This window comes from Quercus lobata, chromosome 2, assembly GCF_001633185.2.
Source record: "Quercus lobata isolate SW786 chromosome 2, ValleyOak3.0 Primary Assembly, whole genome shotgun sequence".
NCBI lineage: Eukaryota > Viridiplantae > Streptophyta > Magnoliopsida > Fagales > Fagaceae > Quercus > Quercus lobata.
Genome location: NC_044905.1, coordinates 91,092,088 through 91,108,714, shown reverse-complemented (window position 1 = coordinate 91,108,714; position 16,627 = coordinate 91,092,088). Strand labels below are relative to the sequence as shown.

The 16,627-nt window shown below is 35.9% G+C and overlaps 1 protein-coding gene and 1 long non-coding RNA gene across 5 annotated transcripts; both read right to left on the bottom strand.

Annotated features, from left to right (window-relative positions):
* Positions 1 to 4,816: 4,816 nt before the first annotated feature.
* On the bottom strand, positions 4,817 to 16,416 carry LOC115977159 (ubiquitin-like domain-containing protein CIP73). Of its 4 annotated transcripts, none has more exons than XM_031098850.1 (16): positions 15,989 to 16,415; positions 14,641 to 14,784; positions 13,275 to 13,392; positions 11,406 to 11,486; positions 10,305 to 10,423; positions 10,129 to 10,200; positions 9,630 to 9,755; positions 9,419 to 9,488; positions 9,124 to 9,302; positions 8,690 to 8,854; positions 8,527 to 8,598; positions 8,256 to 8,385; positions 7,718 to 8,128; positions 7,215 to 7,630; positions 6,920 to 6,997; positions 4,817 to 5,128 (listed from the first exon to the last, which is right to left on the bottom strand). In XM_031098850.1, the coding sequence occupies exons 2-16, from the start codon at positions 14,761 to 14,763 to the stop codon at positions 5,120 to 5,122; spliced, it is 2,169 nt and encodes a 722-aa protein (XP_030954710.1). In that variant the 5' UTR covers positions 14,764 to 14,784; positions 15,989 to 16,415; the 3' UTR covers positions 4,817 to 5,119. The 4 variants fall into 4 exon arrangements, with proteins under 4 accessions (XP_030954710.1, XP_030954711.1, XP_030954709.1 ...); XM_031098851.1 differs by having other exon boundaries at positions 9,124 to 9,308; positions 10,159 to 10,200; positions 15,989 to 16,414; XM_031098849.1 differs by having other exon boundaries at positions 9,124 to 9,308; positions 15,989 to 16,413.
* Positions 5,218 to 6,910, bottom strand: LOC115977160. The gene is made up of 2 exons (XR_004088497.1): positions 6,207 to 6,910; positions 5,218 to 6,157 (listed from the first exon to the last, which is right to left on the bottom strand). It is a non-coding gene; the product is annotated as an uncharacterized LOC115977160 (long non-coding RNA).
* Positions 16,417 to 16,627: the final 211 nt, after the last annotated feature.

The following is a 16,627-nucleotide window of genomic DNA, read 5'->3' as shown; positions in this document are numbered from 1 at the left end:
TAACCTATTGAAAATGTTACACTTTATTTCCTTTAACTTTAAAAGATTTCTTTTAATTCCTAAAATATTGAGAAAAAAGTTATTTTTTTGTCTTTATCTTTCCCCTAAGCTACTGAAAATATATATATATATATATTTAAAAAGAAAGTATAACATTTTCAATAGTTTATGAGTGGGAAAAAAATAACTTTTTAATATTTAGAGACAAAAAATGAATTTTATGCAAACTTTAGAAATGAAACTAGAATTTAATATTGCTTGATGTGAATTAGCTACCAAGCTCTCACAGCAACAAAAGAACTCCCTTCAAAAAAAAAAGAACAAGAGAACTTTTTACCCACATGAGATATATTAAAAGAAAGTAGTACGTCGTTTCACCCTATTGCCCCAATGAAATGTAGTTAACTAGTTATAGATCAAAGACATTATAATTTTACATCAAAATTAGCTATATTTGAACTACTTTGTGTGAGGAGAAATCACTTCTTTTGATATCTTAAATACTTCTTGTTAATAAAGTTTATCATTTTATAATTTAAAAAAAAAAATTTTGATACCATATCTAAAAAGTCTATATTTATTGGCTTTATTCAGTAACAAATTTTTGTATATTTTGTTTAGTTATTTTAATATATATTTTTAGGACTTAATTAATTGTATTTGGAGAAGATTATGCTCAAGCATTATCTGCAATTGTGAAAAGCTACATTTAGAATCATCCCGCGACCTCAGTCGGCCTGCTTTGCCTATGAGTGACACGTAGCAAAAAGCCAAGATCAAAGTGCCTATTAGACAAGTCGAGACCATCTCATGACTTGCTAGCCCGCAATAAGGTCACAAGTTGCACAATCAGTGTACTCTATTCTCTAAACTTTTTTCTATCCATTGTGTAACTGCTAGTACACACATTCTAAGCTAATGTGTGTGGCTTGGTATTCAAATAAGAGGGGTGACCTAACCTTATGAATCATTTTTAGCACATTTGAAGCCAAATTTTATGTATGGAAAGAGAGGGCCTTAATTCTAAGTAAAAACACTTTTACCTTCTCTTTTCCCTCACATTCATCCATTGATTGAGATTTGTATTACATTCATCTCACATCATTACATAGTACGTGAGTTGTGAGTGAATATGTGGAATCTTAAGAAGCCATAGTAAAAATCTAAACTTCTTGTGGTTTTCCATTGGTGCTTTAATGAGGTGTCTCTGGTAAGCTAGAAGGAGAAAGGGCTTGGTAAAGCCAGTTGCTATTTGGAGCTCAGAGGACTCAAGTGCATTAGGCTTGTGGGCTTGAAGGGTTTATAATGTCCTATGCGTTGCAACTATCTTGTCTAGTAGAGATTTCTGACCGTATAGTTAGGGACTTGGGGGAAAGGTTTTTCATCTCAGAGTTCCAAGTTTTCCTTTTTCTAAACACTTCTTGATGTTTGACTTTGGTTTGCATACTTTTACCTTTTTTCCATATTGCTCTCCATATGTTATGCTTAGTGTAGTTTAATTCTTGTTTAATGGAAATTGTTAATCACTTATATTTGACTAGTATGTTAGTTTAGCTAAAAGTGATTTAGTTGTAAAAAGCATGGTTTAGGGTTCTAAAGTTTTATTAAAGTTTCTTTAGCATCTTTCAATTTCTTTCTCTTTTCTTCAAATTATTTTTCCTTTTTCTCCCCTTTTGCTTGGTTTACATTATAAATGCATTAGAATTAGTTTAATGATCTACTATATGGTTATTGTGGGGGTCGGTCAGTCACCAGAACTATTAAAATCAATTTAATAGGGCCTGTAGCCCATCCGAGGATGCAAATTTGTCCGAGGAGGCCCAAGTTAGATCGTAAGGGTAACCGCACGAAAGGAATAGTAAATATCACGAAAGGTGAGTTCAGTATTCGTCCGAGAACACAGTCCTCCTCGGCAACATGAGTCCGAGGACGGTCAGGACGCCATCTTGTTACAATCGTACCTCGGAACTATGTCACCACTAAAAGTGGGATAAGGGACCAAGGGTAAGAAAGAGAAGACAAACAAATATCTATAACTACAGCTGCCTCCGCATTAAGTGTCTTTCAACCAACTCTCTGGCCGCAATAATGTGGAGGTGATACCTGAACAGTGATAAAGCAGCCTTATAGATACTCATAGGAGGTTCCAGGAGATGTTAGATGGGACAGAAAGAAATCCCTCAAACCCAACCTACACGTGTGCGGTGAAGATGGTACGAATGGGACAGTATATAACATGAAAGAATAACTTGTGAAAGGGGGACGGAATATAAAAAAAGGAGGAGACGAAAAGGATACAGAGAGAAAAGACTGAGAAACCTTCGAACTTTACTTGTTTCAAAGAGAGACCTATGATGACATCGGTTATAATCCATCTATAAACGTGAGAGTGAATCGTTTTTCTTTTGAAGAGTTAATCTAGTTCTCAAATACCCACGCTCTATAAATTTTATTGTTTGGCCTTTTAACGTACGAACCCAACATCATTTTGGGGTCGTTACGAATTGAGTCCTTACAGTTATAAATTTGGATATTTTGATATTGCATAAGAATTTTCAATTTAATCATAAAGGCTATATTTTCTACTTTAGATATTTTTAAATAAGAATAATGTTAGAGATACAAACTTTTTTACAATTTTTTTTACAAACTAGTGATGTGATAGATAGTTATTGGTAAATGAAAAAGTGATGTTAATAATGGGCCTAAATGAAAACGAACAAAAAGCTTGCTACATCTATAATTTGTAAAAATATTTTAAAATAGTTTGTGACTGTATCATTATTCTTTGAATAAACTTGTGCATTGCACTGGCATGGTGTTAGTAGCATGTATACTATAATAAAAAGAGAAAATATCCATTTATACTCCATTTCTTTCAGAAAATATTTCATGCCAAAAAATACTTTTCATGCCAAACATTACATTCTAAAGGCATATATCCATTACATTACATTAGAAAGTTGATTTTTGATATTTTATGTTATTTTAATAAGTGTAAAATCTAAAATATTTTTGTAAATGAAACCAATATTTTTCATATTTTCCTTATTGTTTTAAGGGATAATTACAGTAAATCCACCTGTGATATGGTCCATTTTCATTTTGCCTACCCATGATTCAAACATTTACACTTTCCCCACCTAAATTTCAATCCGTTACCCACCTCTGTTAAAATTAGGGGTAAAAATGTATTTTATCTTCACTTTTATGTCTTTTTCCTCTAAAAACAAAAAATAACAGAAAAAACTCAAACAAACAAGATCAAAGAAGGGGTTTTTGTAGAGAAACAAGATGTGTATCAAAACAAGATCAAATGCACATGCCAATACATTTGGTTCATCATTTCTCTATCTCACTCGCATCTCTCTATCAATCTCTGATTTCTCTCTCTATCTCACTCATCCATTCTTCCCACAACCCATTTCAGATTCATAATTTTCGTTTTCCATTTGGCTTTCTTTGGAAATGAACATGGAGCAAATGGGTCTAACCTGGATTGCAGAACCATGCTTGATCGTCAATAGTTTCGTTTGGAGCAGAGAGATCGACCCATCAGGAAAGGCCTGAGTAGTCGCTTTGATCTTATTTTCGTGAAGAAATGTAAAATACTTGAGCAGAGAGAGGGAGAGAGATCGTGAAAGAGTAGTGAGTTTGCATAGAGAGATCGTAAAATATTTGAGTTCGCATAGAATGTAAAATATCTAAGCCTAAGATGGAATCAGCAGATTTCTTAAATGGGGTATGTTCTTGATCAAATTGTGAGGGAGATGAATGCTGGGAAAGTGAAAGAGAATGTTCTTCTTGTTCTGATTCAACCTCCCACGCCTTTGAACTCGCAGTTCTTCTTCTCTTTGAATGCAATGTATCTACAAGATAATTTTGTACCAAGTTATTTTCGTCCTCTCTTGGGAATAGTCTCTTTTCTTGATTCCAATGGTTTCCAAACATTTTGCACATGGAAATATTGTATCGGCCATTGGGGTGTTGGCCACATATATCAAGCTGAGTCCACGAACATGTGCTCAGATCTAGGATCCAAACGTCATTGTAATAGTGGGTTTGCTTTATTCATTAAAGAAATATATCATTAAACACAACCAAACCCTTGAACTCAACTCTTGAAACATGTGTTGCTATCTTTGTCCTTGTTGGCCGCTGCCCGTCATTCTTGCCTTCCTTCTATCTTGATTATTTTTCAAAGAAATTTTAGCAGAGGACCAATAGTTTGCATAGAGACACAAAACCCCATAATCCAAGTTCTTTAAAAAAAAAATTTGAACCCTAGCTTTTTGATTCTTGCTATATTTGTTTTTGTCTGAAAATGTGTTTTTTTAATGACAAACGGAGACGTGGGTTATGGAAGGCTAACGAAACTAACCTCAGGTGGGCAAAGTGTAAATGTTTAAATCACGGGTAGGTAAGGTGAAAACGAATCATACCACAGGTGAGTTTACTATAATGTAAAACTGAGATTTCATATTAACCTCTATGTAAATTATAGTGGTTTTGGACACATTTCATGAATTAACCCTTTTTTTTGTGAAAATTAGTAATAGTAAATGTACCATTTTTCTTTTACCAGTCAATTAGGGAATTAATTGCTTGATTTTTATACTTAGATATGGGAAAGATTGAGCTTGATTCATCCCTGGTGAAGGTGCCTCAAACAATGAAAAACTTTGATAAGCAAGCACCCTTTGAAATTGATGAGTCCATTATACACTATGCTTCTCTCAAGCAATTATCTAGTATTTAAGGTCTAGTGCATGCGGTACTTCCTCCTTTCACATAACAAAAGACCTCACTAATGAAATTAAATTCAAGACGAGATTCACCATTCATGTGAAAAGAAAAAATAGCACATCAGCAACAGATAACACTATATGAAGTAAAATCCAATTTACTGCCTTACAACACTAAAATGTTATCTAAGTTTAAGGAAAGAAGCAAGTTTTGTCAAAGAGTATCGCCTATAACTCGATAAATATTAATTTCACAACTTCCCACTTGAGAAGGAAAAAAAAAAAAAAAACACTATATTGACAAACCAATATGCATCTCTCATGTCATTGATCATAACTTTGTAACCACAAGTAGCATCAAGTCGCATGACAAATCACTCCATCTGCATCACCAAAAGGCTTAGTATTATTAAAAAGTTGAAAAAAATTAAGCACATCAATATAATATAACTTGTATACTTTTTTTGATAGATACGATAAAATTTTAAATTATAGCGTCCGCTCTATGATAATTGCTTTTTATTATCAAGCCAATACATTATACACAAATTGGGTTTTGGTATAAACGAGGGTTGTGAATCTCAAATCTCTTATTCAACGACAATAGACTTTATTAGTTGAGATAATTGAAACCCATGTATAACTTGTTATACAGAACTTACTACCGGAAGCAAAAGTAATAATCTTCCCACATAACAAATTGTTCCATTTATGAAAAACCAACCAACCAGTCTAATCCAGCCAATGTGAAAACCACAAAATACAAATACAAAAACAAAAACAAAGGCCCACTCGGTCCAAGGTTCACGACCCATCTAATACCACATGAGCTACATTTAACAAGGTCAAGTTTCTCCCACCCTTGGAGAGCTAGTGCGAACGCCAAATTTGACCTATAATGTACATTGATTTTGTTGGATTTGCAATCGATGCTGCTAGAGAGATTTGATTGGTATTTGAATTTTATTTCATAAATAAAGTAATCTCATACTAAGTTTGTTTTCTTTCCATGTTTGATGTAATTTGGGAACTTTGTTTAAAAGATCTACAGTTCACAATTGTTGGTAGTTGATCATGATTTAATAGAATTTGGGTTGATTCCAAGCAAACTCTAGATAGTGATTCCTACGTCTTTCCTTTATTCCTTTTGTTTCCTCAATTAAACTAAACTACTTTTCTCAGAAATTCCAAAATTTTCTCAAAGTTAATGCTTTTTGTTAAAACAAAACAAGATTAATTACACCAAACTTCCTTGAAATTTTCTGAAATGGCTCCCACCCCCAACAAGAAATAAAAAATAAAATCATGGATGATATTCCCCCCTACCCTTGAGGATTGTATAAAAGCAACAGTTAAGTTTTCACTAACTGAATATTTCATTTTTATAAACAAATCCTATATAATATACATACCTCAAAAAGTCCCTTCGGGGACATCCGATAAAATTGGAACGATACATACCTCAAAAAGGGATTTGGAGGGGGGGAGTTTCATTTCATCCATAGTTTGGATAAGAATCTGTTTCTAACATGGAATACTCTATTAATAGAATCACAATTTGAAAGGACAAAAGAAGTCCCTTTTTTCACGAGGTACAACTAGAAATTCCTATTTATTTGTCATTGAAGAGACCCTAGACGAATTCCCCTTTTTTATTTGGGGGTATGGAACAAACCCATAATTTTTTGCTTTGTGCTCTTCCTACCAAGAGAGACGTTAGATCAGCATGGACTTAAACTATTGCATTTATAAACTGCAATTTGGAGTTTTGGAGGGAGCGAGGGGGGTGGATGTCATTTATACAATCGCTTGGGGGAGTGTCATTTCAATAAACCTCAAGGGATAGTGATTTAATTTACCCAAATAATTTTAACAAGCTGTGTTCCACTAAGTTATGTCTCATATTACTTAATGTGTTATATAGTATACCTGACAAAACCATCCAGCTCTGCAAAGAAATTTTGTATTGTAGACAATATGGTTAATTTTTTTTTTTTTTTTTGATAAGTGTAGACAATATGGTTAATGGGTTCACATCAAATAATTTTTGACAACAGTATTTAATCTAATTAAAAAATGTGATGTAATGGAATTTAAACCCACTGGAAAAGATAAATAAAGGAATATGTGACGGAAAAAGGGAAAATAAAGGAAAGAATACTCAGCAGCAGTACCTTTTGGCGTTTAGAATTTGGAGGGTTAAATTCACCATCACTTGGTCGACGAGACGTCCCAACATCTGAGTTCTCAGCCTGCAAATACTTCATCATGTAGGTTCTCTTTATACAGTTTTTACTTTAAGTATTAATATCTCTGTTTTGTAGAATATCATGATTTTGACCAACAACCTGACTTATGAATTTATACTTTAGTCGGTCAGAATATAGGAGGGCATTCACGGGTTAACATCACAAGTTTGTTGAAACATGAGACCTATATGCCATGACAAGTTTGGTGAAGCACACTCACCTGAGAAGAAGAATCCCGAGGCAGTCTATTCTCAAACGTGTTAGTTTCTTCCGCATGTCTACCATCTGGCTCTACACCTGCTTGTTGAGATATTAAGGGTATGATCTGACGAAGCATATTAGACAAAAATATTCCTTCATCACTCACTCTTGGTTCTGGTTCCATTGCATTCATAACACCATTAGATGTCCCTGCATGCTCTGGGACAGGACCTCTTGCTGTTTCCTGTGAACTGGCTTCTTCTACATGAATTTCACCACCAGGAAAGAGGGTCCTCAAAAACTGCACAACACTGCTCGGTAGCTGTCTATCAGAATCCGGGTTGTTTTGAGTCCCACCAGCTGACAGAATGTTGATATTTACACTGCGTGCATTAGATGGCTCCTGCTGTCTTAAATTGGGAGTTGGAAATGATCCTGCAAGATTTGCCACCAAGAGAAGTTCATGACTATAAACTTAAATTTCTAACAAAGATTAACTGGATTACCAAATGTTCAGATTACCATCTATTGCTGGACCATCTATGTTATGTTGTTGTACTGCAGAATCCGTCTGCTGCTCATTCTGGAGACCAGCAGGATGACGCTCCCCAGATGCTTGAAATCCTTGTTCACCACTCACATTTCCAGAAGCCACATGTTGAAACCTTCCAAGAACTGGATAGTATAAACCTATTGAATTACCGGATGAATCTGAAGGTAGGCGGCTAAAGGGACTAGGTACTGCTGCAACCATGGTCCTTATTGGTACTACCCGTACTCCTGACTCTCCAGCAAAAGATGGACCCTCTGAGACCCTTGAAGTCGGTGGATTAATAGGAATTTCACCACTAGCTACTGAGTCTCTGTGCCCAGTGGGCTGCTGAGTATCACTACGTTCCTCTCGATTGACATGTGGTGTGGTTGTTGAAGAACCTTATTATAAAAGGAACACCAGTCAATTAGGGATATTATTCACTTTAAGTAGCACATAGAATTTATACTTATCAAAAAAAGTAGCACATAGAATTTAAATAACCCATACATAAATTGTACATAGTACCTCTTCGGATTTGTATATCAATACGCCTCGGAAGAAAGCCAGTACCAATTCCATTAACCAAGCCAGAGCCAGGCTGCACAGATCCCATGGGGATAGCACCAAAGTTTGATCCTGTTTGAAAAGGAAGAGGCTGAACACACAAGGTTGAATCAGCAGAAATTGAAACATTTAAAATAAAATAAAATTCTTAACCAGCAGAAATAGAGCTTTTTTTTTTTTAGGGGAAAAAAATCTTTTTTGAACAAAAATTTTAATAAGGTGAGAACATTGCCTGAACCATAATAGGATTTGGACCAGTTGGGGATATGAAAACTGCGGGTCCAGCGTTAACAACTGCTTCCGACTGCGTAAGAAATTGGTAATAGCAACGCATAAAGCACATGTGATCTCATTATTGAGAAGATGCCATAAACAGGAAACGTGGATAACCCTACCGGTGTTTGGCCCAGCCGCAATGTCATGGTTGTACGGCCAAGTTCAAGTAGAAATGCACCTAGATTATGAAGTAGACCCCCAGTTCTCAATGCACTGGTCTGAGTGCTTGACCGCACTGAGTGATCAGTCACATCTACTTGATTCTCCAATTGTCCAGCAAGTAGCTGCCAATATAAATATATAAAAATTTTGACATTTAGCATAAAAAATTCAAACCGTGAGAATCTCATAAATCCTTCAAACATACAGATTCTTGGCCAAAGAATAGAGAAGGGAAAAAAGGGGGGGGGGGTGGATTGTAAAACAGATTCATCTATCCTCGAGCAATTGGATTGTTCAAATATGAGTATAGCCACCAGTAGACTTGAATTACAGGACACTGATATTTATTTTCAACAATATATAAAGATAGTAAAGTGACTTGAGAACGCACGTGCAGGCATTCTCCCACATGGTGGACGAGCATTTCTCTGGTAGATTGCATGACTTCAGCCAAGGATCCGGGTGTTGGAAACCCTTCTTGTACAGTTCCTGTACGTGGTATGGAATGAGAACCTCTCTCTGAAGCCCTAGTTGCAGCAGCTGCCTGAGCATTGCTTTCCCCACCTCTGCCTGCCACTACAATGTGTAAACCACTGTCTCACAACCCAGCTTTGTAGGAGGAACAGAAATTTAAATAAATTTAAAATTTTGTAATACTGAAAAATATATTTAAAAAATAAACTGACCAATGGCATCAAATTCACGCCTCATAAAACTTAGATTTTGTGATAGTGTAGTCAAAGAATCAGGAATTACCTACAAAAACCAAGAACATTGCACAATATTTTTATTCAACCATAATGGATTGTCCATGGGGTTCATTTGATATAGAGGAAGAATAAAGCAAATACAGGGGAAGATGCATATCAATGAAAAGAAGAATGATTTCCAACTTACAGGAGGCTGTGGAGATCCCAAAGAAACTGATGATGGAAGTCCATAAGTACTATGAAATCTATCAGATGGACCCCTGACACCAGCTTGTTCAGGATGAAGCTGCATAGGATTCTGTGGGCCATGTTCCTTCAGTATCCACCCACCACCCCAAGAGTAAGTGTATGTAAGGTAAATATACATATAAAGTAAAAGATGGGTTGATATCACAGTCATCTCTGTGTGTGTGTGCGCGCACGTGTTATTCAAGTATAGTTGTTGGCCAAAAATAAAAATTAAATTCTTAGACCTCGAATAAAGTTTCATACATCTCCTTAGTCAAGCCATCTCTAATAGTTTTTACATTTTTTTTTTTTTGACTTAACAATGTACATTCTCCGAGAGAGAGAGAGGGAGAGAGAGAATTCCATTCTATATACAACTCATGGAAATTTATATGTCATACTGCAGTCCATCAAACAAGCTAAGTCATTAGTATCCAGAAATAGTCAGTAAGATTTACCCTGACATCAGTCCCTTCACTGCCACTTACAATGTTTGAAATTCCAATAGAACCCAGAACAGCAGAGACAATCTGCTCAGAAATAAAGATAAGAGAGGAGAAACAGTTACCATGAGACACAGTTGCACCAATAATACCATAAAAGTGCCTCAATCCTCCTTTAGTTGTAGACTCACCCGATTGATTTCTGGAGGAACCCCATCCCCCTGAACAGGCAAACTGAAAGTTTCAATAACAACACCAGGAGCCACCTGAGTGCTGTGACCACGGCTTGTACTTGAAGCAGGATCAGTTGCTGCAAACAATAATATTCAGAAGTACAGTGTTGTAATTCTAAGCAATCCAAAAGCTAAGAAGCAAATTATATGTACATCAATATTATCAATGCAGAAAAAATGAATAGAAAAGAAGAGGACAGGAGACAAGTTAGATAAAATATACATTTGAGAATGTCATAATATCCTAGAAAAAGTTGGCATTGATCTCGAGTCAATACAAATCTTTTTATTTCACACTTTAGTAAATCACCAGCCATTTATCAACCAAATTGCTGGTTCTCCAACAAATGACCAAGAGATTTTTTTTAAGGTAAATATTGACATACTCAAAGGATAAGAATCCCCACCCTCACCCACCATCCCATACTTATGGGACGCAGAAGTACCATTCGGCCCAAAGGCCATTGGCAAGTGACTCAATTCTTTGCATCTCATTCTGATCTTTTCAGTTTTGGATAGTCTGTATCTTGGCTGACATTATTTTTTCTATTTCTTTTCTGTTTGAGTGTCCCTTAGTATACTCCATGTGTATTGGGGCCTCATCCTGTTTTCCTTTTTAATGAAATTCATTTTTACTAATTTAAAAAAATAATAATAATAAAATATAAATAAAAACCTAGCTGCCTGTTCATTTCTGAGTTGGGACATGAGTTTCTTGCCAATTTTTAAGGGATTGCAATTGCAAAGGATAGTAGATTGTGCATTTCTTGATTAAGGAGGAAAGAATACACATCCATCACAACTTAATACAACTAAAACCCAAGATTTTAACATGCTTTGTTTGGGGTTTTGAGAGGGGGGGGGGGGGGGGGTTGTGGTGGGCGGAATAATTTAGTAGAATACTTGATGTGAGTCAATCATCAAGAGGAGCCACTAACAGACATACATCACATTTAAAGGTACTTCAACTTACAAAACAAAGAAGCTTTACCTTATACAGCACATTAAAATATCATAACATATAGATCAGGTATTATGTTATACCAAAGCATAGAATACCTGGATGATGTGATAAACCCTCAGATGATGGTGGAACAGGTTGCCGCACAACCATATGCAAGGTATGACCATCTTCAACATCTAATTAGTGTCAAGTTAAGAAATTCACTCAAATGCAGAAAATGTAAAGATGGCGAATACAGTAAAAACCTTTGTACAATTTGACAGCTGCGTTTTGCAGTATTTACATTTCCTCATTTTTAGACTTTCTTGATATTTTGAATTTTGTATTGTAATGCTGAGTAGTAGCTTCAACTTACACCCAGCAAAAATTGAAGCTTCTCTAACAAAAGTCTCTATAATTTTTTGGGGAAAAGAAAAGAATGGACAATTAAAAAATCATGTAACAAAATGGATTCAGCTAGAGGAAAGGCAACATTAAATCATTCTTGCAAGATTGGTTACAGGACTTTAACATAATAAACTATATGCTTAGTTAATAAAATCATAATTATCACTACTTTTCTATGAGCATTTCCACTAACTTGTTCTGGAAAATGATAAGGCTAACATTTATCGCTCACAATCTATTTGCAATTAAATCCTCTGCTACTGGTACACATTAACAGAGGTTTAGGAGTAACTAACCACATGGCAACGAATAACCAATTCCTTTAGGAATAGGGAGTGGAATAAGGTTCCTTTGGTTTTGATGTGGCAAATTGGGGGGGGGGGGGGGTAAGAAAGGGAGGATTTTGAGGGGCAATAGTTATCTATAGTGAGATTGAAATCTCAGCTTGTAGCATATATTTGCTTTTGGATATCTTTGGATGAGGACAGGAAAACTAATTTGTGTGATTTAATAGATTCATCATATCTATAACTTAGTAGGGGATCTAACGTGTATAGTAGCTAATATACTCCCTTTGTATTATTTATACTTTTTATGGATGAAATGTTCTTACTTACCAAAAAAGGAATAACCAACCATGTAGGGACAAAACGCATGTTATGCCTTTTTTTTTTCTTTTTCTTTTTTGATAATTCAATAGTTACAATGGGGGAGGGGGGACTTGAACCCTAGACTTCTCCATTGGAAACACCAAAAGGGACACTGCCACCGCAAACCCCTTACTATCTCTATTTGGAAAACAAATATATTAGTTTCATTTCATCAATTTCACATAGCCTTGGAGAAAGTAAGGGAAGACAGGAGTAATTTTTTCAATCCACAAAATTAATTGGGATTTGAAGAGTAACCTATCATGGACCACAGGATCTACAGCATGGATCACCATTCAAGCAAAATGCGGAACTGCGCGAACTGCTGAGTATAGAAATTCACTAGACTTGAGATCTTAGTGAGGACCCACTTCTGCTTGGCACTGTATACTGCAATGCAATACAAATGTTAAAAATTCAATTAAATCTTTCCTAAAACTTATTAACCTGAACAGCAGGACAACTATAACATGGGATTTCAAGTAACCTTATCAATCTCTTCGGACTTCTGCATGATATTACTCCCCATTTTGTGCCATAATACAATGACATCTTAACTACATTAAAAACATACCCCCAACACACACAGGATCTTGGTAATTGCTGCCTCTTTTGTGTTCTGGGGTCTGGTGGAACCTATTTTCTAAAATAGATGTTTACCTAGCTTATCAGGAGACTGGACCAACATGGACTGTGTGGATAAACAGAACATGTAAAGTTCATTGAACCATATATATGACGAACAAGAAATCATTCATATCAAGCATATTGCTTCTTCAATTATTTATAAAAACCATTACTCGAAAATCAGGTATACAAACACAAAAAAAAAAAGGGAGTAATTGAAAGAGCATCTTAAGCTTCAAAGAATATGCCACTAGAGCTTAAAGCTAAAATCACTTCCACAAGTCAAAAAGATTTGGATACGGTATGCAGAGAGGAGTTGATCATCCTTTAGAACCTTTCCTCGGCATATTAGACGTTGTTGCTCTGATAACACACCAGTGACAGAGGCAATCTGTTCTTTTAGAGCAGGGACAGGCACCTGCAAGATATTCAAAATATGGAATAATGTGGTGAATCACAGAGTCAATCTGTTACTTTTCCAAGTTTTCTCATGAATTTTTTTTTTTTTTTTTTGATAGCTAAGAATATTTATTACTGCAAAGAGACTACTTCAAGTACAGAATACAAAGAAGTCTAAAGAAATACAAATGAACAATATTTTGTATAGAAAGGCAATGACTGTTCGAAGTCCAGAATGCAGGTGCAATTAGTGAAACCCCAAGCATGAGACCAATCAAATAGAGAACTAATAAACATATCTAACAATTGAGGCCTTGTACTTTTTGCATCATCAAACGTATAGCAATTTTGTTCCCTCCAAATGGTCCACATCAGGCATAGCAGAACTAGGTTCCAAATATCTAATGAATGCTTGCCAAACCAATTTTTCCAACCAAAAAATAGATCAAGGGTCTTTTCAAGTGGCACCCATTGAATCCCAATAGATCTAAAGGTAAAGCCCCATAAATTAAACACAGCAGTACAGTGCAACAGAAGACGATCCATTGTCTCCTAGCTCCACCAACACAAATAACACCACCCAACTAACATATAACCTCACTTAATAAGATTATCACACGAGAATTTTTCCATGCTGCAGTACAAACAAAGAAAAAGACCCTCAGTGTGGCCTTAACACACAGAAAACTATTCCAAGGGAAGACCCAGGCACATGCGCCTTTAGTCCAGTACAGAAAGAAAAAATACTGAGTTCTCCATCCCTTTTCAACCGGCAACACATTTTTTCAGGTCCTTCCTTAATTGGGATATTGGAATCAAGAAAATAGAGAAAAGAGGCTACCAGCTCTACATCCTGATCATTAAAATCCCAGGGGAATCTCACATCCCAGGCCCTCCTTCCACTCCCATTTTGTAGCACCAACATTGATTCCACTGTCCCTTCTCTAGCCAAAGAGCAGTCATACAAGACTGGAAATTCCACTGTCCCCTCTACAGCTAAAGAACGTATTTTGTTATACTTAAGACATTAATTTTAAAAAGCCATCTCAAGCACTAAAACACAACCATGTAGATATGCTAAAAGTGCACTTTAGCACTGCTAACACTCAACACAGCCCCCAAAGAATCTTAATGTAGCTGAATTACAGGTAACTAATAAAGGAACTTTTAACCCACTAGCATTCACAACTTTAAAGTAAATTGAACACAAAAGTACTTAAGGCCATGACTCAATAAAAATGTAACAAGAAAGCACTACAGAAATTACCTGTTTATCCACTCTCAGAGTATATGTTTGAGAATCCAATGTTTTTAATTTTATCTCAATGGTGGCTTCAGCACCTCCAGCCTCATCAACCCTAGGAATTGCATCAGCACCATTATTTCCCATCCTTCTCAGATTTCTTGGCACCTGAAAGAGAAGAAGAGTATACAACAAAGTTCAAGTGTTATTTTTCTTTTCTTTCCTTTTTTGGAGGGCAGGGAGGAGGGAAGGGGGAGATTCACGCAAAATAGATTTCATTGCTTTTAGGTTCACAGAAGTTAAAGTCCTTTTTCACTGGGTTCATAATGCCTCTTCTCAATATCGCCAAACTTCATGAATCAAGATTGAAACTTTCCAAACCCCAGTTGTACCTAGTACACAAAGCTCCCTACTTTGGCAAGGTGTGGGAAAGATGATTGATAAGCAGCGTTACCCCAACCCCCACCCCCCACCCCCTTTTTTTCTGACAGGTTAATTCCTGAATTTGAACCAACAACATGCCGCTTTGGGTGGAAGGCACTTGCCATCACACCAAGGTCAGACCTCTAAACCCCACCATTAATCTTAGTCTAAAAAACACAAAACCTGAAGAAACCTAACGGGTCAGCACTACTGGATGAACTTAGAAAAATATATCCAACTCATAATCTTTCCCAGTTGCTTCTCAGTTCTCACAAAGAAGCAATCAAAACCATAAAAATATATACATATTTACACAACAAAATATGTGCACGCACACACACAAGAAAATGATTTTAGCACTTTCTGAGCATGAAAGATTATACATCAAGAACCCAACTTTTCAATTTGACACAGCATCCATTGATCCATTATTATAACTTGCCCACCTATCAACCCAGCTCACAAACCCCAGCTTCCCAGTATCAACAAACACCCAGTTACAAAAAGATATAAAATTTCCAATACCCAACATCAATCCCAATCAAAGAAACTCAAACCCAAAGTAAACCAACACTTACAAATGTTTAAGCATAGGAACCCAAAGTCACAATCTTTACAGCTATTCCTTCCAAGTAACCAATCAAAATACAACATTCACGAAAATAAGATTGCAGGAGCAAGTTCTATGCATGAACTAGGTTAATAGCTCCAACAAAACAAAAAACCCATAAAAAAAAAAATTAAAGAATTGCCAACACTGTACCAGGAATCCTTAGGGCTTTCAAAATCAGAAACGAACAACAAAAAGCTCACGCCTTTATATTCCAAACCCACCAAAACAAATCAACTTACACATCAAAAAAGCAAACCAATTATCCTCAATCCTAAAAAACCCAATACAATACATGATCAAAGAATCAAGAAAAAAACATATGATTACAATAGTTACCAGATAAAAAAAGCTTGGTAAGCCAATAGAAATCTCACACACACACAGTGTGTGCTCTCTTTCTCTTTGTCTTTCTCTCTCTCTCTCTCTCTCTCTCTCTCTCTGCGTATATGTGAGAGAAATTGACTGACTGGGTGGCAATTGAAGAAGGACGAGGACGAGGACGAGGACTCTGGGAGAGAAGTGATGCTGGTCTCGCTGCTCGTGCTGTACTAGATCATCTTACACTCCTTTTTCCTCTCTTTTTCCACAGATTTTTACCTTTTTACTTTTTACCCTTGTGAGTTGGAGAGGGTCTTATTTGTGTGTTTTTACTGTGGATGTGGTGGTAAAAACATTTTGTGGAGGGTTTGATTGGTGAAGATGAAGGGAAGACATGCACTTAGCTAGGATGGGATCATGGGTTTATATTATTTTGGTAATTTGGTACCACAGTGAGTCTACAGCCGCACCTAGGACTTTCAGTGCTGACTTGCTATTTGCTTCTGTTTTTTTCTTTTTTCTTTTTTTGGGTGGTTTTTTATTCAATTTTATGCTAAGAGAGAAGGAGACATGAGTGATGTTTGATTTTAGTGAGGGTCAATTTTTAAGGTTTCTATTTTTTGCGTTTTATTTTATTTTTTGAGATTTTGTAAGGAT

What these genes read in the sequence shown, in the direction of transcription:
- LOC115977159 (XM_031098849.1), bottom strand. Translation starts at nt 14,763, where the DNA reads ATGGGAAATAATGGTGCTGATGCAATTCCTAGGGTTGATGAGGCTGGA. An exon ending in GTGAAGGGACTGATGTCAGG is followed by an intron (nt 9,756 to 10,128) that starts GTAAATCTTACT and finishes TGGATACTGAAG; the next exon opens with GAACATGGCCCACAGAATCC. An exon ending in GCGTGAATTTGATGCCATTG is followed by an intron (nt 9,309 to 9,418) that starts GTCAGTTTATTT and finishes TACACATTGTAG; the next exon opens with TGGCAGGCAGAGGTGGGGAA.